The 24037-nt window shown below is 38.1% G+C and overlaps 1 protein-coding gene across 30 annotated transcripts; it reads right to left on the bottom strand.

The window, feature by feature from the left end:
• Nucleotides 1-1200: 1200 nt before the first annotated feature.
• Nucleotides 1201-22842, bottom strand: znf740a (zinc finger protein 740a). Of its 30 annotated transcripts, none has more exons than XM_015020325.1 (21): nt 22491-22840; nt 20429-20591; nt 20004-20186; nt 19495-19641; nt 18047-18167; nt 17718-17801; nt 15632-15715; nt 14213-14296; nt 13732-13815; nt 12331-12414; nt 11912-11995; nt 11295-11378; nt 9831-9914; nt 9398-9481; nt 8789-8872; nt 8301-8384; nt 6019-6102; nt 5479-5562; nt 4671-4754; nt 4140-4258; nt 1201-3416 (listed from the first exon to the last, which is right to left on the bottom strand). In XM_015020325.1, exons 2-21 carry the CDS (start codon nt 20471-20473, stop codon nt 3243-3245), a joined length of 1965 nt encoding a protein of 654 aa, XP_014875811.1. In that variant the 5' UTR covers nt 20474-20591; nt 22491-22840; the 3' UTR covers nt 1201-3242. The 30 variants fall into 30 exon arrangements, with proteins under 30 accessions (XP_014875811.1, XP_014875812.1, XP_014875824.1 ...); XM_015020326.1 differs by lacking the exon at nt 22491-22840 and adding an exon at nt 22178-22484; XM_015020338.1 differs by lacking the exon at nt 11295-11378 and having other exon boundaries at nt 22491-22842.
• Nucleotides 22843-24037: the final 1195 nt, after the last annotated feature.

Raw genomic sequence — 24037 nt, 5'->3', positions numbered from 1 at the left:
TAACCTCATCTTAATCTGAATGAAGAACAGAACAAATGCAGCCTAATCTAAACAAGAGGGGTCATTTCAAAGGCGAGGACAGTCTGCCACGGAGGATTCTACTAAGGAGTGGAGCTGCTACTGTTGCACAGAAAAACCCACTAACAATCAGAGACTCTCCTCCAACTTGAACACATCTCTGCTTAAACACATATGAAAGAAATGATGAGGTCATTAGAACCTGACTGCATGCTGTTGGATCAGGAACCACCAATCTAAAAGCTGCAAGATAACCGGCCCTCAAGGTCTGGAGTTTGACACCGATGGTCCAGGTGAACATGACGATGTCATACCAACAGCGAATCACCCTGAGAACAGACATCAAGAAAATACAACATGTTCCATTTCCCATGTAGCTCCATATTTCTCCAGGAATTCAAGACTGCATAGTAACCCTGTGAAGATTAGACGTCCTACATCTTCATACCGGTAAGACACAGCAGGGATCATATATGCTTTGGCACATTTGACTTTCAGTTTCATTAATAATAATAAAAAAAAAACAGCAAGTCCTTTACAAATTCTTTATTTTAGCATAATAGTAAGAAGCCTCTCCTCTGATTTTCATACAGCTGAAACTAATTGGATCACAAGGGTACATATTAGTTAGCCCATTTTTACAATAATTCGTTGTAAATTTTTTTTTTAGGAAGTTATTCTTATGCACTTTTTCCTACACAAAATAATCAATAGAGATCCTATCTTAACTGAGGACCGTAACTCTGCATGCAAGACTAATAAAGAAAAAACAACTAATCTGTGATAGCTACTGTTATGCTGTTGTTCATCTAATACCATTATCAATATAATTTACTACAAATACCAGGGACTTTGTATAAGAAAAGCAAACATTTTCCTGTGATACTACATCATATAATGTCAAAATTACAGAACATACTGGGCTCCCAACTGTACTGACCCAAATCTTTCTGTTCACCTTCTGTGTCAAAGAGAAAACAAACTTGTCAAAGTCTAATATCTAAGACAGACTGAAAGGAATAATAAAAAAAAAATTAAATTTCCATGTTTTTCCATTTCATTCCAGTGTACAATTTCATCTGAATAATAAAAAAAAGAAAGGTCCTTAAAACAACCATAAAAATGTGATGTGCTAACCCTTTGATCAGTCTGAAAAACAAAATCTCATAACGAGATCCGAGATGGAAGGATTCTATTGCGTTTTAATGATGGAAATGATAATACTAAAAACAATAAATGACAAATATTAACAAGCAACATCTACATACTGTATTGCCCTTTTGCATTTTTTTTTTTTAATATGTGCACACGCCGGTGGAGTCCTTCCACAGACTGGGAATAGTGTTTCCAAAGCAAATTACTGCATTTCTTTAAACTTGGCCCATTTTTTCCTGCCATAATTTCAGCCAAATCAATTCACTCAAAACTGAACCTTTTCTCTGTGCACAATTTACCAGCTGCACAACTTTGTTTTAAAAAAATAAAAATAAAAAAAAAACATCCCAATTTCCTTACAATTCTGACACATTGAAGCAAATACAGAGGCCTCAGAAAGCTTCCACATTTGGTTAATGGCTTCAACAGCATGTCGTCCACATCGGCACAATACAGGTTAGACAGGTCGCCTGGACGCAGCACTTCCTCCATTCAGCACTGACCTTTCAGGGCCAGAAGCTGCTCGGTAACAGCGGGGGCTGAGAGACACGACCAGCAGCTGATTGGCCGCTGGAAAAGATCCCCTCCAAAGTTCATGATGCGCAGAAGAAACCCAGTTATTACAGCGGCATTTAGAACAATAACTCGTGTATTTCAAACTTAAGGCTAAACCCAATGACGTGATCCACATTTACACACCGGTCACATATCTGGAAAAAAAAAAAAAAAAGGAAGCAATTTGTTAAAAACCGCTGAGCACTACCTTCAGGACAGTATGCCGTGTTACAAAATTAGCAGGAATAATGATCTAAAATTTTCCATCAGAAAGATGAAGTCTGTTTTCTGAAGCTTTCAGCATTCAACAACTGAGAGCTTAGTCATTTTAAAACAAAAGAAAAAATAAACAACAAAAGGCTGGTAAATGTATCTGAGCCACAGCCTAAAAACACAACAGAAAAATAAAAGGCAAACAAAAAAAATAATAAAGAAACATACTAAGGCCACAATATTCTGTATACTGCTGCTAATCTCACAATGTGACGAGCTGTACAAACAGTGAGACTCGGGGGGGCCGACCTGCACCGGTTTCCACCCAAACTCTGGGAGAGAAGTTTTTCTGACACAGCACTGGAGACCTCAGTATTTACACACACAGGTGAGTGGACAGTAATTGTGGAAGAAGTACTGTTACACCGCTGTCCTCTGAAACTCGCGAGTCGACACAAAAAAACCGATCTGGTTTACAAACATTATTTCAGACAAACGGCTTCCCTCAGGACTCGACTGCAACGGCGCCGACGGACCGTCTCCATTTTTACTCTTATTCTGGCCCATTTCACGCATAAAAAGACAACACTCAAGTCCAATCGAGATTAATATACATTTTCAATTATTTACACCGATTAAAACCGGGCCTTCCCTGCTGATCGAGTCGACAGAATCTAGTGTATCAAAACACTGAAGGCGCCAGTCGATGCTTCCGGTAAAAACCTCTTGATAAGCGGCACCGAAAGGCAAACCGTGGTCCCAATGACGCGGAGCTTCCACGCTCGACCTGGAGGGAAAACTCAGTTTTACCGATTAAACCTGAGTGACGATTCTTTTGAGGCTAAATGGGCCATTTAAGAGGGAAAAAAAAAATAATAATTACCAAGTTGCTCCGATAGTATTTTTCCACCATTTTTTTGTTTTTTTTTTGCAAATACATTAGGACAAACAATATCCAGTTCCCTTCCCGAGGAGTACCACCAAATGCAGTTTGTTTGAACAATAAAAACCTTTTTTTTTTCTTCGTGGGAACAAAAATGTTCAAAACAGGACCATTGACCACTGTTCATCACAGAAAAGAGTATCATTTAAAATAAAAAAACAGGGAAGAAAAGGGAACACAGTGAAATGTAAGTATATAAAAAAAAAATTTTGCCCCACTGTCATTAATAATCCCAGGACTGGAGCTGAGGGAGCGGTCTGCGCTAGAACGTGGCGCCGCTCTGCACAGAGGCGAGAGGAGGAAACCCTGCGGCTTGTCCCATCTCCGCTGTAGTTATGGATCCCGGGAAGGCGTAATGTCAGACAGCCAGCCGTCCCGGAGGTGGGTGCAGGGGGCTCCAGGTCGGGGGCGCAGGCGGGGGCTCCTGCTGGTACGGGCGTGGTTCGCAGCATGGCTGGTTCTCTACTTTGGCTACGCTGCGGCCCTGGCACAACCGCCGATGTCGCAGCAGCCGGTCTGTGCGTGAAAAGTTCTTCGAGAGACAAAAGGGAAAATATTAGATAAATCCATCTTTCACTAACAAACGGCACAAAACTTAAAAGTTTTGAGGTTGATCTGAAATCATTTAAAGCTAAAAACTGGTATGTTTCCAAAGTCTACCCAGTTTCAAAAGTGTGGACTTACTGAAAATTATGTTTTCATGAAAATCAACAATGGGGGCCAGTTGTAACCCTCGTTGGTCCCTTAATTTCTGTTGCATAATTGTACGCGTGTTTGTTTTTGATGCATAAGATTTGGATATGTTGTGCAGGTTCCATTTCTCATTCATTTTTTTTTTCCACTCAAGTCTTAAGCCTTACGGTTTATTAAGCCATATTTTTTTAAATAACCAACTGTTGAGACTTAATTATTCTTTCTTATTCGTTTTCCTCAAATTCCCTGGTTATGTTTTCCATTTTCATAAAAAAAACTAAAATCAACCTGCACCTTTGGTCACTCTGGGTTTATATTAAATGATTCTGCTTTTTTTTTTTTTTTTTTAATAAAAATTAATAAAGTACAGTCTTAAGACGTTTCTCTTTAGCAAAACATTCGGTTCATTTTCGTAGATGTTTATTTAAATCTCTTCCGTTTTATCCATTGTAACTGCTTTCCCCATTTTTAGCCATTGGAAATTGCAAGCAGGAAAGGGAGCTATAGATAAGATGCATTATCATCATGACTGGATTTGAACAGGCTTTGCTTCCTGACCTACCTGCTGGCACCTTTCGCACTGATAAGGCTTCTCCCCACTGTGAACGCGCTTGTGTCTCTCAAGGTGGTAGCGCTGAATAAACCTCATATCACACATGTCACATGCAAATGGCTTCTCTCCTGGAAGAGCACACAAATACACAGTCAATGCATCAGTCTTAGAGTCTTGAGTCAGCAAAATGGCAAGAGTGTGAATTTAGATTTCTTAAGAGAATAAATGTCCAACACTTATATCAGTTCAGGGGGAAATAATTCTTCTATTAAATGTCAAACAGAGTACTTTGAGCTGCTTTTCTAAAAAAAAAAAAAAAAAAGGCCTCGTCATCAACTCATTATGTGTAGATCAGAGTGGAGTTTCTCAATTTCATGGCCCAGATCTAAGCAACACAGAGAGGCCCCCACAAAGCTGGGGCGAGTTTCTTTTAGGCTGGTTCAACATCCCATCAAATGACTTGACAATCCAAACTCGAGTTTGTTGTTCATGCACCGGTGCCTTTTCTGGGTAACAGGGGCTCGGCAGAGGAACGCATACCCGTATGAGTGAGGCTGTGTCTCTCCAGGTGGTTACGCTGAATAAACCTCATGTCACACATGGAACAAGCAAACGGCTTCACCCCTACACACACAGAGCAATATATTAGCCCTACCACCCACAAGTGCAAGACAGACAGGGTTTAAGCTCGAGCTAGCCCTGCAAAAAGGGAATTCATCCTGCACAGGAATGTAATGTGCATTTTGTCGTTTTAATATAAGCATTCATGCAACTAAAAATGGCTGAGTAATGTTTTAACATGGGGCTACAGTACTGTGCAACAGTCTTGGGCCATTCCTCCATTTACATTCTGGTAAAACATGGGGAAAATAAACCAAAGATTTCAGAAAAAGTGTACAGACAATACGTTAGGGAACTCGGCTCTTCAAATTTTCAACGTTTTGTGAAGTTTGAACCAGACATTTTACTTTATTTGATTGAAATTTATAAGGTACAACAACTAAAAGATGCTCATTATAGTGAAAAAAAAAAAAGAAACATTGCTTTTTAAGCTTTTCAGCATCTGGAAAGAAGTTTTCAAGTCTTGCCACAGACTCTCGGTCTGGACTCTGACTGGGTCATTCGAACAAACGAGTACGCCTCTACCTGCAGCTTCTAGCAGGTCGTCTTCCTTCCCTGTACTTGGCTTCCTATCAATAGCTACCAGCTTCCGTCTTACTGCTTCAAAAATATCAACCCCACACTGTGACGCCGCCACACGCAGCGGATGAGAATCCCTACGGCTTGAGCCGAAAACTTTTGCACAGTACTGTAAACGATGCAAGAGGTCGGGTGCACTGAGGCGTACCAGTATGAGTGAGGCTGTGTCTCGCCAGGTGGTAACGCTGAACAAACCTCATGTCACAAATGGTGCAAGCAAAAGGTTTCACACCTAAACGCAGAGCATCAACATGTTAATTTCAGGGCTTTTACTTCACTTTTCACAATCCATCAATCAGAAATGTACTTGAAACTTGTATTTACAATTGATGGGTTGTTAACCACTTCTCAATTGTTTAAAACGGTCAAGTTACATATGCTCTAAATTTGTTTGAATGCGATTAACATTGTGTTTCGTTTCTTATTTGTTGGTGTTTTTTTTTTCTTTTTTTGTCAAATTGTGTATCCACTTCTAAACACATCTCATGAGCTGATGATGTATTCAGTCCTGGTCTTGTTTATTTAACATGTTACTTTAACACACAGTGCACCAGAGTTAAAAAAAAAAAAAAAAAAGGAAACGGGTCCCTTACTTTCACAGAAATATCAACTGTCTGAGATAATTGAAACTTGATAATGTATGAACAAGCTGATCTCAGTGACATGGGTAAGGTGGGCGGACGCATACCCATATGAGTGAGGCTGTGTCTCGCCAGGTGGTAGCGTTGAAAAAACCTCTTGTCACACATGGTGCAAGCATAAGGTTTCACACCTAAATGCAAAGTAGCAGTATTACTATTATATCACTTCAGCTCTCATTTCCATTCTTCAACAAAAAAAGATCTAAATTATTATTACTTAACTACACATTTTCCAAGTCATGCAACACAAAGAGATGTATGTATACACGTTTCACATGTTAACTTTAGGGTACACTAGTCAGCAGCAAAAAGAATCAAACGACTGACCACTGTACTTACTTTACAGGTTGATAAAGTTTGCTCTTTATGACATGGGGAGTTAAAATCATTAACTTGAAAGCACCAGAATCATTTGTGTGTGTGTGTGTGTGTGTGTGTGTGTGTGTGTGTGTGTTGTGTTAGTGACTCGTCGAGTAAGAGGGAAGTTTAAACGTTTCAACGGAAGTGAATATTTTTCCTCTAAATTATTCAAGTGAAGGTCATAACTATATTGTTAAAGTCATTGAACATGGTCAAATTCATCTAAAAACAAAACAAGATTTTTCTTACCATCGTAGAAAAACAAAACAAACTGATACGAGTTTTAAACGCACAGACCAGATGTTGATATTTCTGTCTGTCTGATGGATTCCTGAGTTTAACACGCCAAATGTTTCACAGGAGCCAAGTCGTTTTTGATAAATTACTTATGAATGTAAAGAGGTGTGCATAGCAGCAGGGACGACAATATGGTGTTGTTTGTTTACCATATAATAACAAGAATGAGTTACCCCAAGTAAACAATCTAAACAATTATGTTTTAGATTAGAATAATTCAAATTGATGCTTCTGTTGTTGCAACCTATTTTATCCGCTAGCGGATCCATTTAGGGATGGACAATATGGAATTTATCTATATTTAACACTTCAAAATCTAGAAAGATGTGTCGATCAGTTTCGTAGCTCTGGTTTTTGTAAACCTTTCACCAACTGATACAGATTTCAGGTTGATTTCTCTCCAAGAACAGGAAGCATCCTTAAATGAGCAGAGACAACATCAACATGTGAAAGAGCAGGGCTTGACCAATTAAAACATTTATAAAGTGTTGATCTATTAAACTCTTCTCTTTAGTACCTTAGATTAACAATTAGCATGGTTAGCATGGCAACCCTAACCCAGACATTTCAAAATTCATTTAATCGTTTTTAAATCCGACAGGCAGAGAGGCTGGAAGCTCAAAAAGACAAAAACAAACCAACTGCAGTTTTCTTTTCAGCCTTCCTGTTATCTACCAAAAGTCTTACTCTCCCACAGCTTGAATGGACTGCAGACATTTATCAAAATATTATGAAAAAAGTTTCAATTTAAACACCGTCTCCGTTTCATTCAATGTCATTTTTAATGCCCATTGGTAATGAAAACAGTAAATATTGAGTCTTCATCCCACGGAAACGAGTTGCACGGAGAATTGTTGGTTGTTGGTTGTGTTTAGGTGTGTTGCGTTCGCAGAAAGACTGGACTTTAGAGAGATCACGGTTGAAATTGTCCAAGTCTGATCATAATTTCTTGGTGAATCTCTAACATTCATAATGTGCAAACAACTTTTTCACAGGAAAGACAAGAGCATTTTTGGCACAAAATTTTTTATTTTTTTTAAAATAGATTTTCATCCAGGTTAAATTTAGCTAATTTATGTCGAGTACAACTGTACTTTATTATTGAAATACACTCCATTACAAATCACTTAGCCAAACTAAATGACTTTATATCAAACTATAAAAGGTAAAAACACCACTTTACCACTCATGTAGTTCTCACTCTTGCTGCTTAAAAGTAGGTTAATAAAGCAATGGTGTACAGAATGTGCCTAACAGATTATATGATCCGATATTACCAAATCACCCACACCCCAGGTACCACCAGGCCATCAATAAATGGTGCATCTCAAATGTTTAAAGGTGCATCGTGTACTCTTCTGCATTTCTGTTGCAATACTTGATGTAGCAGTGTAGTGAAATAGTCTAATTGATAATGGGTTAATTAGATATTTAGAGCCATCTGTGCCCTGTAGGTCTCTTTCTACATACAGTCACATATTTATAGAAAACCCAATTGCAATGAAATCTTTCAGACTTCTCATCCCTTCCATCTTCACTGCAATAAATACCGTAAGATATAGTGAAAATGTCCATATCGCCCATCCCTAGGATCTGGAAACACTTTTGACGCTGGTTTAAAGTAAGAGGAGTGTCCTGTATATTGTGAGAGGGCGAGTGCACTGAGGCGTACCAGTATGAGTGAGGCTGTGTCTCGCCAGGTGGTAACGCTGGACAAACCTCATGTCACACATGGTACAAGCAAAAGGTTTCACACCTAAACGCAGAGCATTAAAGTATTATATACAGAACCGTCTGGGCTTTGTGTTCACAATCCATCAATAAGCATGACACTTCAAACATATAGACGAAATTGATGGGTTGTTAACCACAATAATTGCAGGGGATTGTTTTGGGGTTTTTTTTTTTTGTTTGTTTTTTCCAAGAAAATGGTATCCGATTTTATTAGAGAACACATCAAACTATATGAACCAATTCAAATCCACAATTTAACACATCACATGAGCTGATGATGTTGCAGTCCTGAATCCTGTCATCTGCTTTAACATTCAGCTTGAGAGGATATAGATTACTATGTAAGCTTTGCTGGGTGAACATCTGATGAAACATAAACACAGTTTATAGATCTTAGTGACATGGGTAAGGTGGGCGAACGCATACCCATATGAGTGAGGCTGTGTCTCGCCAGGTGGTAGCGTTGAAAAAACCTCTTGTCACACATGGTGCAAGCATAAGGTTTCACACCTAAATGCAAAGTAGCAGTATTATATCACTTTGCCTCCTTTTCACTTGTTTAAATGTATAATAAAAGTTTAACGTTATTGGTTATTAACCACACAAAGTGCCTAATCGATTTCACATTAAGAACTAACAATAAGAAAGTTAAAATGCTGATTTATGAATTATCCTGCTTATCCTTAACAATACTGTCCAATGTCAACAGGTCTTTGTTAACTTTATAATTACAGGGTTCCAGAGCAATTTCCACGTGAAGAAACGATCCAGAACATTTAGAGTTCAGTCCTTTATGTTCATTTCAAAATATGAAATATGAGAGAAAGATGGAGATCTAGAGAAATTGAAATAGAAATTTTCCATATTCTTATTTTCTCGTCCAGAGACGAACCTGGAAAATACATAACCTGAATTCCAGACTTTGCAGGAACCCTGTAATTAGCACGTTCCTGAGACGTGAATGTGCAGAAACGTGAAGTGAATGAACAGAAAATGTGCACCCTAAAGTCTGACTGACGGTGGACAGACCCGTACCCGTATGAGTGAGGCTGTGTCTCGCCAGGTGGTAACGTTGAAAAAACTTCATGTCGCACATGGTGCAAGCAAAAGGTTTCACACCTAAACCCAGAGCATCAAGAAAAAAAAAATAAAAAATTTATGTCTCTACAACAAAAAAAAAAAAAAAAAAAACTGAGTCAAAAATCCTGTTTGGTAACAAATGAGCCAATATGGTTTAATTATTAACTGTGGTTAATAACCAATGTCATAATCCTAAAGTAACTTACAAGTGTACAATATGGTTGAAGTAAATTACAAAATGGGTTGCACAAGACCCGTGTGTACAACCTAGTGGAAATCAAGCTATCTGAATCTGTGACTGAATGCAGCTATGATAACATGAGAGTCTAGATCAGGCATACTACAGCATCCTAATCTTGTGACGGGTTTAGGATTGGCAGAGGCATACCCATATGAGTGAGGCTGTGTCTCGCCAGGTGGTAGCGCTGAAAAAACCTCTTGTCACACATGGTGCAAGCGTACGGCTTCACCCCTATACACACAAAGTATGAGCTTTAGCATTAAAAAAATTAAATTAAATTAAATTAAAAAAAAAAAAACCTCAACTGCCAAAAATGATCAGTGATAAACTTTACTAATTGCTTTAGTAAAGTTTGGCTGCACGTATCAGCGCTCGGTTTGAACTGGAAATCCCAGCTTGCTTCACAAACCTGCTATCCAAATCGATTTAAAAAAAAAAAAAAAAAAAAAAAACATTTCCACATCTCTAACTGCCACTAATCTTTGGCCGTTAAACTTGTTTAAAACCAAAAAAAAAAAAAAAAAAGAAGTAGTTTGGGGGTTTTCGGGAGGTGTTTATAAGTGACCAGACAAGCGACTGGGGCCTGAATCTCCAGAGGGGATCGTTCCAACTCACGAAATGCCAAATAAATCCTAATTGCGATCATGGTTCCAACAAACCCAAAAAGGATTTCCTGATTAGATTTGTCAAACTAAATCACGCTGATAGCAGGAGACAATTTTAGGCAGTTGGCAAACAACTGTTTTCAACATTAGAGCATCTGTTGTGCTTTCAGAAAATTAGAAAGTAAAAGTTTAACTTCTGAAAGTCGACTTCATTCCGTCATTTAAAATCTTTGTAAAATCCAACTTACAAAACAATATCAACATGAGACATATTTACAAACATAGTTATGTATGCATGAAAGTAGATGATCGTTTCCTGACCATAACTTTGAATGTGAAATGACAAAATGACAAAATTCAGCTAATTTGCTGGGGTTTTTTCTTTGCCCAGTAAACCAAAGCGTTAACGTAAAATTAGTGCCCATTCTGAGCGCAGTTCCAGTTTGATATGGCCTCACAAAGTGCTTCCTTTTGTGTGTGCGACTGCAGGATATGCTAAATTTACATCTCTCAATCAGACTAAAGTTACAACTGCATGAATCTCTGATTTGCAGGCAGCAATTTAGCTTTCATTGCGCAACAATGTAAGGCAAATTTGATCTTGAGTTTTAAAACATTGATTAAATATTTTATTAAGTTTGCTTTCTGAAGATCTCTGGCAAACATCTCTGAGTTATAATAAAATTGCATTAAAAAATCATCAGTCAGGAAGCATGCACCAAGATATTCCAGGGCTGCAGTAATGCAATGACGGCTAAAAAGCCTGATTTCCACGTTCTTCCTGGTTGTCATGTCATTTCATAAACAAAGAACAGGGAAAATGTTCTAACACACCAACGATTTGTAAAGATGCTCCAAGACTAAATCAGCAACTGCCAGGATAGTTATAAGCAAGCATTACAAACTCGAGTTTGAAGCAGCCATTCAACCATTAATGCGTACTGCATGCACGACCAAAGCCAGGAAGCGATTGGATGGAGGCAAATACGAGTAAATGAGCACATACCTGTATGGGTGAGGCTGTGTCTCTCCAGCTGGTAGCGTTGAATAAATCTCATGTCACACATGGTACAAGCATATGGCTTCACCCCTAAAACACAACAAAAATTAGAGGTATTCAACATCAAGACATGAAAAACCATGAATTTATTATCATTTATTCCATCATGCTTTAATAGTTAGAGACATTACACTAACATAGGTTAAAAGAGCAGTGCAGTTTAGCTTAATACATGGATATAAAGCTGTTCATAGCTTTAAGCAGTTTTGTTTTAATTTCATGCTGAAGCTTTATAATAATTTCACCAAATCTTCAGAGAATGTTTGTTATTGATCAGCTTCATAACTGCACTTAATGCACCTTATAGTGTAATGTTTCTCTCATTGAAAACAAGCAATAGTCAGCAATGTGCATGCAAAAGTACCATTACAGTATCAAAAGTCAAGGTAATTGACAGAATCACTTCTGCAGTGGACAGTTTTCCAACAAAGCCTAAAGATTTATCGACAGTCGTATAATTAAAGTATGGAGAAGGGATTATGAATGTAATTTTTAAAGTTTTTTTTTTTTTTTTTTCTTTTTAAATGGGAAAACTTTCACAGTGAAAAATTAATTAATCATACCGGTATGAGTGAGGGTGTGTCTTGCCAAATGGTAACGCTGGAAGAACCTCATGTCACACATGGAGCAAGCGTATGGCTTCACCCCTAAATGTATACAGTACCAGATTTTAGAGACAAGAAAATCTAGTCAAACGAGGGCACAGCTGCATGATTTTTACATATACTAATATCTATTTTTCGTTACAAATGCTCATTAACCTTTACACCCAGCTATTTCTGTGCAGACATAAAGACGTAACATCAAATATAAACAATACAGAACAAACTGTGTTCGCAACTTAGGTTTAATGATTCAGATAGACAAAAAAAAAAAGGTATATATTTATTTAGTGCTGACAAAAGAATGACCCATACCATTGACACAAAATGTCTAGAAACCCCTAGCACTGTCAAGAAAGAGGGTTAAGTAAAACTTCTACCCGTGTGAGTGAGAGTGTGTCTTGCCAGGTGGTATCTCTGGAAAAATCTCATGTCACACATGGAGCAAGCATATGGCTTCACCCCTGCACACACAAAGCAAAGTTTTTCTTGTAAAAACGACAAAATGAACTCAACAGGACACACTTACTTACAGCTACTCCTCAGTAAATATGAATATCATTGGAAAAAAAGTAGATTTCTTTCAATAATTCGATTCAAATATTGAAACTGACGCACACACACACACATTGCACAGGTGTAATTATGGTTTACAGCTAATAAAAACCAAAAATTCACTTTCTCAGAAAATCAGCCTATTGTAGAAATGTTATATTTATCCCACCTTATGGCCTACATATGCATGGGACTGTTGAGTTGACGTTTGTCCACCAGACAGTCGTTGACACTGTCCACATGAAGGTCAAACCAAAGCATGTCACCGCTAAAGATGGTGGCCGTTTAGAAACCGTATCCAAGCATAGTGATGGAAAAAATAGAACCCATCCAGGAGTTTCTTTGCTGCATATCTCTGCGTCAACATCGGCAGATTGTAGTCATTTTTTAACATCTAAATATGGAGTTAATAAGTAAAGCTTATTGATAATAAGTCAGTAACTTTTACAACAAATGTTTATTTCCATCTTGTTTGCGTTTTGGAATTGGGTTGACCATGTGGTATTTGTCTGGGAATGTGGCAGTAATAGTGATGCGGTGCAGGATGGTGGTTGTTTCTTTAGGGCGTCAAAAGGTTAGAGAAATTTATAGAACATAATTCATATCTGTAAATATCAGTTATTGGCCAATAGCAGCAATATTACTATCCGATATCCACCTAATTTCTTTAAATAATTTGTGTATCCCTATTTCAGATCAAGTTAGAGTTTCTGTAACAAAAGCCATTTTTTCGAGTTGGTTTTATAAATAATCCAAATTTTCTGAGAAACAGAATTGTAGGTTTTCCATTAGCTAAAAACCATAATTATCCAAATGAAGACCTGTTAAATATTCCGTGTGTGATAAATCTATACTTGTGGGTTACATTTACTCAAATAAAATGATCTTTTCAATTGTATTATAATTTACTGAGGTGCATCTGTATTTTATGTATCCAGACATGCCAAGGAGGACCAGAACTGAAACAAAATACACATCCAACTAACATTTTCTAATCTGTCAACATTCATGAAACACGGACTTTGATTATTCTATAACCTGCTTACAGTGAAAGGGCTGTTTTCAATCCAGTCAGTAATATTTTCAAGTCAGGATTTAGCGGCTACACACTTCATACACATGTTAACAGCTAAGACGCTCTAATGCTAATAAATATTTCATGTTACACATGACTAGTAAATTTGGGTATTTGGGCACCGATGAAGGAAAGAAGGGTGAAACCATACCCGTGTGAGTGAGGCTGTGTCGTGCCAAGTGGTGGCGTTGGAAAAATCTCATATCACACACAGAGCAAGCGTATGGCTTCACCCCTACACATACAAAAGTATGTAAATATTCAAAAGAAACCTTGAACATTTGACCATCAACTATTTCCTAAGTGAGGTTTTTTTTTCCCCAGTTATACATTTACACCATGTGTCATTTTTCATGTGGGTGTGTGTGGTGAAGGTTATTTCACTTGAACAACAAAAGAAAAATGGCAGGGATGATCTTAACAATTGAACAGAATATAGGCAGTGTTCACACACGCACAGCTGTTTCATAAAGTATTCATACAGTTAATAGAAAAATGCTAAGCTTGAACTTAGCCGATCTGCTACATGTCTGGATACATCCACAAGTGTCTGAACACTAGTCTGTCTTGCCATTTGAAATCTGCTAAATCTCTGCTTTCGGTGGAAACTTCTAGAGTGAGCAGACGCATACCGGTGTGTGTGAGGGTGTGTCTTGCCAGATGGTAACGTTGGAAGAACCTCATGTCGCACATGGAGCAAGCGTACGGCTTCACCCCTACATACACAGATTATCAACAAATTAGCTACGCCGTTACTTTGGGATTACGGGGAATTCATAACAACCAGTTTATTCCTTCATTCACTTTTTATGTTAGTTTAAAAGAAGTTTGGCAAAATTATTAGCAGGTATTGAGGTGATCAACTTTCAAATGAAATGGAGTACGTCACAAAACAAAATTTAGGGATGTTTTAATGCATAGAGGCTCTGAGGTGGTAAAAGCTACATTTCTATGAGACAGAAGGGGGAAAACAAGTCAAAAAATGGATTTGAAGTCCATCAAAATTAAAACTGCAAAAATATTACAATGAGTTTTCCCAATTATGTTGTAGTGAGGTCGGTCTTCCTCAGATTTTAACTTTCTTGGAGAAAGTTAATTTAGGCCTCTCTAAATTTGCATCACTGGACCCTAGACCTAGTCAGAACAAACTTCTCACCCATGTAAATGTAAATGTCAGCCAAGATCTTGAGCTCTAATAAGTAATTATGTCTTTTATTCATTGGTATGGCTGCATGTTTCATAAAAAAAGCAACAAAAAAAAACAATTGAAAACCATTTAAGTCATGAAATTGTTATTTTACATACAATGAATGTTCATAGTGGAACCTCTCAAAATCTGAAGGAAGGGATTGAGAAAAAATAAATTTCCTGTCTTATGGGTTTTAGGTTTTATTTTACACCAAGTCCACCTGTGATCAGCTCATCAGTGCCTTGTGCTTTCACACTGTGGCCAACAATAGGTATTTCTAAAATACAGGACATTTACTTTCATACGACCAACATAAAACATACAAGAATGTCAAAAAATAATTTGAAAAAAAAGAAAATGTGAGCAACAGTAAAAGTGAATTGTTTTTGATGCAATCATTAACATCTATTTATGCCTGTTATACTGTCTGATAGTTCCAACTATTGTTTGTATTTGTGTATATTTACAAATTGTCAGTGTGTGGAAGAAAGCCCATCCAAAAAACAAAAGTAAAAAATGAGGGGGGAAAAATGTAAATATATTTCCAGAAACCCTTTAAGAGCTCGTCAGTCTTTACACAGTTAGGATAACTATTACACAGGATATCAAAGTAATTTTATGATAAGTATTAGCAGATATTTCTAATACTTAATTTAAAAAAAAGGGCCAGAGCTAACCTGAAATGGTTTGTTCCACAAAATCAAATCCTACAGCCTGTGTTTTTCTTTCACCCTGTGTGTTTTTTTTTTTTTTCTTCGATCAAAGTCAACCTTCCCTTTCCCTGCGTAAGAATCAATCCACTGACTTTAGAGTCCACTCAATCACGCTAAACAAAAACTGGGTACGGTAAAAGAACGCATACCCGTATGAGTGAGTCTGTGTCTCTCCAGGTGGTAACGCTGGAAAAACCTCATGTCACACATGGAACAAGCAAACGGCTTCACCCCTACACACACACAGAGCATACAAGCATTAGCTAGTCAGTCTGGTAAGTGGAGAATAACTCAGGAAGAAAAAAAAAGTAAAAATAAGAAATTTGTAACGTGTGTATGGGGAAAAGACAGATGCAGTATTGGCAAAAAGAAAAACAGTAAATGTCAGCTACATCAACGTGGATTGGTAGATTAGCCCAAGGTTAGTTAGCTTCAGTTTCTTACAGTGAATAACTTGGCAGCAATAATTTACTTAAAACAATTACTTAGAAGGTTGACTTACCCAGTCTGTTTGATAGCTATTATGTAAACATTCCCCCAATTGATGTCCGCAATTTTTTAATTGTACACAATAAGACATTAAGGATTCAGTATTTGATCACCATGCAGATGCTGTCAACACAAACCGAAGAACATACATAGTAAGAAGGGGCTATGTATTGCATGATTTGTGTTGCCTGTGCTTTAACAGCTTAAAATCTGCACACCGGGGTCCACAAGTAAGAGTCCATCATTAAGTCCACTGTTAAAAAGTCTTCACTGCAAATCTAATTCACTTGTTAAAGCACAGAGGGGTGAATATTTTTGGTACTGTAGCCAGAACAACAACAACAACATACTAAAGAGTAAATATGGTCAATTTTGTAACATGTTGGCGATTAAACCTGTACATAGGAACAGAAATCCAAGTTATTTTTAACTGAAACTCCTCGTGTATTTAGAGACGGCAAAGATGCAGAGTCAGCTCTCCAAGAGTTTTACATCTTATGCTGGGATTCAACATCAAACAACTTTAAGAACAAAATTGTAAAAAAATTAAGTCAAGGTACTCTTAACCTATTAATGTGATTTTCTAGAAGGATTCTCAACCATAAGCAGTTGTACACTTACAGATCCAACCGCGTGTAATACGGCATGGAACAGCAGTGATAATGGTCGCAAACCCCCATAAAAAAACAGTTCAGATAAAATTATTATAATTGCAATAACAGTTTTTTTTGTAGGAATTAGGAATTGGAAAATATTGCATAATTCATTATTATTTTGTGAAAGAAAAACTATTGTTAAAGGGATTAGTAGTCGTGTTTCCAGTTTCATGAGATCGTCATTAAATCCTGTGTTTCAAAATATGACTTAAAACAATTATTTCACTGTTTAGCAGCACAGTTGCACAACTGAATGTAACTATTGGGATGTAGTTGTCTTTTTTTATAATATACATGTTGTCAAAAAGATTAATCTTTTGACCCTTTTTACCGTAATTTTTAATCACATTTGCAATTAATCCCACAAAGAACCATGATAATGTCTTTTCTCCATATCAGCCATCTCTGGGACAAACACTTGCTACTTTTCTGTTTTAAATAAAAGCAATAGTATAATGCAAGACAATGTAGTCAAAAAAATTTATGTGTAAATGCAATGACACGATAAATTAGCGGTAATCTCACTGAAGGTCTGATACCATCTAAGCCATGGAGCAAGTAGAAAATGCCAAGTTTATATATATATATATATATATATATATAAAATCTGCACTGTTTGTATTTTAAGACAATCTAAAATGGCTAACAAGTATCAATATAGAGTGAGAAGCTGAAATTAGCTTCTGCTTACACCAGATCTTCCTGTTCAAAAAAATGTTCACCAATCCTTAAATAAATGCTAAAATGACCAAAACTTCCATCAAGTTTCACGTTTCTATAACTACACCAGCTAATATATAATACACAGTCAAAACTATTAAAAACAAAGAAATTCACACAAAGAGTTTTTAATAATGGACTCTGGACTACAGGACCACAATGGCTTCTATTCTTTCGTTTTCCGATTGTGGGGACAAATAAAAAGGCTGCATGTTACAATTTGGAGCAAACAGATTTCGGGGCTGGCTTTGTTGGAAGTTACTGTCCACAGACAAAAATGAATCGTCAGCATCTGTCCCTTGATTTATGTGAAAGACTACATGCGTAGTCAGATTTATGTAAAAAATGGGCACGGCTGAAGGACGCATACCCGTGTGAATGAGGCTGTGTCTCTCCAGGTGGTAACGCTGAATAAACCTCATGTCACAAACGGCACAAGCATACGGCTTCTCCCCTAAACCGAAGAGCACCAGTTTTAGTTCAAGTCCCCCCACAGATACCAGTCAGCTGTGAGGCAAAGCTGTTACCAAACAAGGCTTTAAGTAGGCCACTGGAAAAAGCTCACAACTGCTGCACACTTCTAGACTCAGTCCAACTTAAACGTTTAAGGCCTCTTTCAACATTTGATTTAAATATTCAGTCAGTAAAAGCTGTTCTGGCTTCAAAGAGAAGTCGAGCTACTGCAAGCAGCTACCATACCTGTATGAATGAGGATATGTCTCTTTAGGTGATATCCACTTCTAAATGCTCCGTAACAATGATCACAAATAAAATTTTTCTGCACTTTGGAGGCCGGACCATTCTCATCTCCACCTGTGCCCTATGAAATAAGCAGACGGACAAAAAAAATCATTTTAAATACAGGCTTAAGAAGAGTGTAGCACAAATGCTCAATGTGCAGTAAACTTTAATGCAAACACAGAGGTGCATTTGGATACAAAAAGAGTATTGTGGAGAAGTTTATTTGTTTCAGGAATGAAATTCAAATGTTACATTCATGGTACACATTGTGTTATACACGCCGACTAACATAAGTCATGTTTGTTCATTTTAATGATTATGATACAGAGCTACTGAAAACCTGAAAGTCTGTACTTCAGAATATCATTGCAAAAGCCCCTTTCCCCACACACAAAAGAAAATATATTTGACAGAAATGGAAACCCATGCAGTGAACTGTATGCACTCCGTACTTCTCCTGGGGGGGTTTTTGGCCTTTCTTCCTTCAGAAACTGGGGCCTTAATTTCCAAAGTAAATGTGGAACACTTCTAACGTCTGGTTCAGGCGCAATATAAGAAATTCACCGGCTGTAGTTAACGTCCTGGATCAGGACATGTTCTCCTTCCACTCAACTTTTCATTAACAGTTTCATGTAACACCCAGAAAATCCAGCTTCTGTAGGAACGAGCTTTAGTTGCTTACCCTTCAAGCTGAGGGTAAGTCGGTGTCTGCTGGATACCTGACATGTAATCGGGTTTCCCCTGCCTATATACTACTAACATGTCAGTTTAAAAAAACTAAAAAAATCCTTCTATACAAGTCTTGCATAATATTCTGATTGTGTGAAAAGTGGGGTTTTCATTAGCCGCAAGTCCTCATCAAAATTAGCTAAATTAAATGTTTTATTGCTGCGTGTAATGAAACTTTACATCAGTTTTCCTTTGTGAACTGAACATCAGACGCCCCTTTTATTCAATGTGACCGTTAACACAATCAAAATTCATGTTAAATTGTTTATTCCACACAAAGCACTAAAATTACTGCAGAAACAGTCAAATTGAGCTTTTTCCTCGAAGCACAACGTCAATTTTAAATGAGAAAATCTCCCAGTCATGTCAGATGGCCTTAATGCCCTCCTGTTACTGCTCCCCCTGTTATGCTCACAACTGCAGTCATTGTGCTCCACTTCACTCCCCTCCCCCCCTTCCTCTCCAGAGAACCTCCACCCACCCCCTCCACATCTTTCCTGTGCTCCTCCCCCCACCCCCACACAAACAAAAATGTGCACCCTTGGATGATCCAAGGCAGCCACACATCAGCGAAGTCGAACGCTGAACGCGGTGTGCGCGCGGGGGAGCCGAGCGCACGTTCATGAAATGAGAACACAAGAATTTTCCCAACAATTTCAACAATCCAGGCTACTGACCTTCCCTCCCCTTCCTTCTTGTTCTCTCACTTTACAGGGCGTCACTGATTTCCTGTTCTTTTTCTTCTGCTGCATGTCTTCGTTGGTCCTCATGTCCTTCTCATCCAGCAGGCGGGGAGCTTGGAATTCACCTTCCTTCCTGATAAGCTACGGAGCAAGAGAAAGTTAATTATTTCCCCATTTTCCCAAAGGTCTCTTCTTAGCGCTGTAAACAGAGGTTCTGATCGTGGCCAAAAAACCCAAGCAACAGCAGCGACCTTTTACTCTTGATCATACAGTATTTTCAGTTACCGTCAGAAATAAACTGCGTCTCTAATAATTCATGCCATTTTTTAATATGATTTTGTTTATGACAAATCTAAATTACGCAACAAAACTGGTTTATCCGAGAATAATTAATTACATGCAAAAATTGTATAAAAGCAAAAAAGTTTGCAGTCTTCACACTGTGAAAGCCTAGCAGTTAACCCCCACCCCCGAGCCCCCATATTTCCCATGCGAGTCCTAACCAGGGGTGGGCAGCTCATTCCAGAAGGGAGGATCATGTGGCTCTGGGGAGCACGGTCGGGTCCGTCTCTCTGAGGCGGTGCATGGCCGAGCGGAGCCATCATTTTTTTAGGAGGAGCAGCCATTGTACTGGCCTGCATCAGGGCCATGCTGGACAGGACAGCTTCGCAGCCAAGCAGCCCCGCCTGCATGAGGAAGGAGGAGGAGGAGGGGAAGGGGGAAAAAAAAAAAAAAAAAAAAAGACGCAACACTTTACAAACTGTATCAAGTCACACAAAATGAGCTGCAATTTGAAATGAACTACAGCTAAGACAGTAGTAACAACAGTGGCGGCATCCGCCAAGCTATTCATCAACGACAACATCCTGAGTGACACAAGACTGCAAGTAAAACTATTTGTAACCACTTTGGTGTTGTCAAAACAAACCCATTTCATATGGTCGCGGACTGAGCTGCTGGGCAGATGTGACATTGCTGTGGTATATGTGAGCGCAGGGACAGGGGTGGGGACAAGGTCATCCAGAGATCCGTCAGTCAGGATGGTCGGGCTGGTGGGAAGCCACACCCACCTCACTCATCTAGTACTAAAACTGAGGAAGAGGAGGATGTGGACGAAACAGACAGACATACAGTTACAACTGCTTCATTGGCTGCCTTTACGGACACATAATACAGAGCAAGTTCATGTAAACAGATAATTTTGCTTTGCACAAATGATTCCAGGTAATGAACACAGATTTTTTTTTTTTTTTTAACAACAGGACTCACTGTAGCTAGGAGTGAATTTAATCTGGCCTAATACTTCAGAGTTTTATCCTATTGGGAGGAAACGTAGACCAGTTTCAGTTATTATCCGTTGTTTGTTTTTTTTAATAGGTTTAACCAATAAAAGTGCTACATTACAATTGCATCTAAAATTACACACAATCTATAATTCAGTGATGATTGAGAAGGATAAAATCAAAAGAAAAAAATAAAAATGATAAAAATCAGGTTTTAAAGATAAGAGGATTTTATTTTAGTTTTTATCAAGCCAGTAGTTTCTTAGTTAAACCTTTAAAATATCTATCATTTAATTATTAATGAAAATACCACATTCTACAACAAGTAATGTGATTTTTGGATGTTACAAAGATTACTACTTTTGATTTTGAGTCTCAACAGTTTACAGATTTTTATTTACATCCAAAATAATTCACAGGAGTCTGCCTTTGAAACACATTTAACTCACATACATACCATTGCTCTTTCAACAGAAATTATCTTGACATAAACCCTTGACATTCTTTACTAGGGCATTAATTACCCCAGAATTTCAGCCTTTAAATTGAAGTAAAGTCTTAATTGGTAAGTCAATAAGTCAATCCTGACTTTATCTTAAACTGCTCTGAAAGCTCACTTGTGTGAAATAATTTATTTTAGCATAGTGTGTTAAAATACACTTTGGATTTGACATTTAACATAAATAGGATAACATTTATGCTTTTAAAATTTGTTATTTCACTGCTCTATTGTGTAGAAACTATTATATTTTCCTCATTAAAAAGCTAGTTGAATACAGTTCGAGTAATTTATTTGTTTTCCATTATTGTATGCAACTACATTTAGGATTTTTTTTTTTAAAAAAAAAAAAAAAAAAAAAAAAAAGGCAGACAAAAGCATGATTAACCCCCCCCCCCCTTTAACAAATACAATGCTATCAATATATTCGATTTTAAACAGAAACATCACGAAGACTTTAGTTTTTTATATATATTAGATTGGTGATGGGACTAACTCATGTTTTTCCATCATAAAAGCTTCTCAGTTCACTAACGTGAGCTAACGTTAGTATAGCCAGACAACTAACGGAACGCTACAGCTAATGCTAATTTTTTTTTAAAAAAGTACATAATTTACAAATGTTTGTTGCCGTTTGGCTAGTTAAAATATAGAGAATTAACCTAACTAAAGGCTGACTATATACTAAACGTACATTTTCAGCACATGCAGTAGTGGCCTTCGTCCTGCCTCTGAACCCTGCGTTAGTTTAGCTGCTGTTTGAGCAGGCTAGCTAACAGCAGCTAACTGCTCGGTGGCGCCCTCGCCCACTCTACCGCTACAGACTAAAACTCGGAGCAAATCAGGAGAAAACGTTTACTTCGGATTGATACAGCGGTTTCGCCAGAGTATATACCTCACAAGATGGATCGCTTCATGTTTTTCCCAGTTAGATTACTAAAAAAAAGAAACCACAAGCTCAACTGGTTCCAGACGAGTCTGGGCTATAAAGACATTCGTGATGGCCGTCGTTACGAGAGCCTCCCCCTCCCGATCATTAAGCTAACATTTGTTAGCATCCCAGCACTGGCTAACACTGACGCTGTAACAATGCATAAACCCGCTTTACTTCCTTCTTCGACCGTACGTTTACAAAATGAGCACACAGACATCCAAATGCATGATTAACATTACATAAACACTGAAAACTATACAATTTTTCTACGTACCAGCTTTGCTCGCCGACGTTTTCTGCACCGTCTAGTTTACAAACACAGGAAACGCCACAGGATGTAGCCCACTCCCCCACACAGCAACAGCAGCAAACCCTCCTCAGCCGAAGAGAAAGGGCTCATCTTCTTCCAGCTCCCCGAGAAGCCAGAGTGGTGATCAAGCTGAAACGGCAGAAAAGACTGTTAGTCCATTATTATTCCTGATGTGGAGACGCCCACCACCGCGTTAAGGTTGATAAATGTTGTTTGGGGGGTTGAGGGTTGGGGGGTGGGGGTCTTCCTGGCCTCTCTCTCAGCTCACTGGAGATTCAGACCACGTCTGAAGAGGCGCAGATGAAAAAAAAAAGGGGAGTGAGCTCTTAAAATGACAGAGAACAGGGACGTGTGTACAAACACTGGGGAGTTAGAGTAGTTTTTATGCTGCCCTTTGCCCTTTTGGATTGAATCATCTACATACACAAGCCTGAGCAGAGATAGCAAGATTAGTGATCAATTAATTATTATATCATTGGACTTATATTTCCTTTAAATTGTGCCACATTTATGTGTTAGAAAAACTAATTTGTCGGTTGCACACATGAAAAACAATCTAAATCCTTCCTACCAATGCCAGCCATCTTTGCAATGAATAGTTCACTTAACGAACAGGGCCTCCATAATGTGTTGAAGAACTATGGCTAGTTATTGCCAGTGTGGCTGTGTTGGTCATTATCTTCCAAACTAATCCTACGAGCGGTCAGAGCTGCAGAAAGCTTTTATGTTATCTCCACTTTCAAATTCTTCAGGTAGTCGGATAAATTCTGAGCATTGACATGTTGGAGGATTAAATTAATTGGATTGCCACTGGTTTCAGAACCCTAGTTTGATAGCTCTGCGTTGAGATTGCAGCCAATGATCACAAGCTTTGTTTTTTCCAGCATCACACTTCCTTTACCAAAAGACATTTGGCATTGGCAGAGGGCATTTGGTCAGCTGTAGATGGATACAATCAGCTTTATTTCCTTTGCAAACATGGAACCATTTAAAGGGAACTAAACTGGCTTCGATTTAGTGCCAACAAAATGCTCAAAGATATTACCTGCAGGTTACATAATGGCTCCATACTTTGGTTTTTACGCCAGGTCTTAGTATCTTTGGCAGAGTGGGGATGTTTCAGCTCCTGCTGGAAAAGGAAACCAGCCTCTTTATGCAGCTTGTCAGAAGAGGAAAGCATGAAGTGCTCTATAACTTCCTGGTAGACATAAATGCTCAGTAAAACACATTGGACTGAAAACATCTCGGATCTTGTGCCTCGCCCCTCTCTCTCCAGACTCTGTGACTTTGATTTCCAAATAAAATGCAAATTGTACTTTTGTCAAAAGAGAGAGAGAAGGGATGATGTGTGACGGGGCAGTGTTAGGAAATTTGATGTTTAATTGGTTTAATGACACGCCAGAAGATCACGGACTGCTTCTCCACATTTTCACTGACAGCCTAGAAACAGCATGCTGAGATTAGCTTCATTATAAAATAATTTTCATGTAACTCTAAAATAGCCACTAGTT

The sequence above is a fragment of the Poecilia latipinna genome, unplaced genomic scaffold (assembly GCF_001443285.1).
Source record: "Poecilia latipinna isolate Pla-1442-1.1 unplaced genomic scaffold, P_latipinna-1.0 Scaffold2570, whole genome shotgun sequence".
NCBI lineage: Eukaryota > Metazoa > Chordata > Actinopteri > Cyprinodontiformes > Poeciliidae > Poecilia > Poecilia latipinna.
This window is presented reverse-complemented; position numbering and strand designations above follow the sequence as displayed.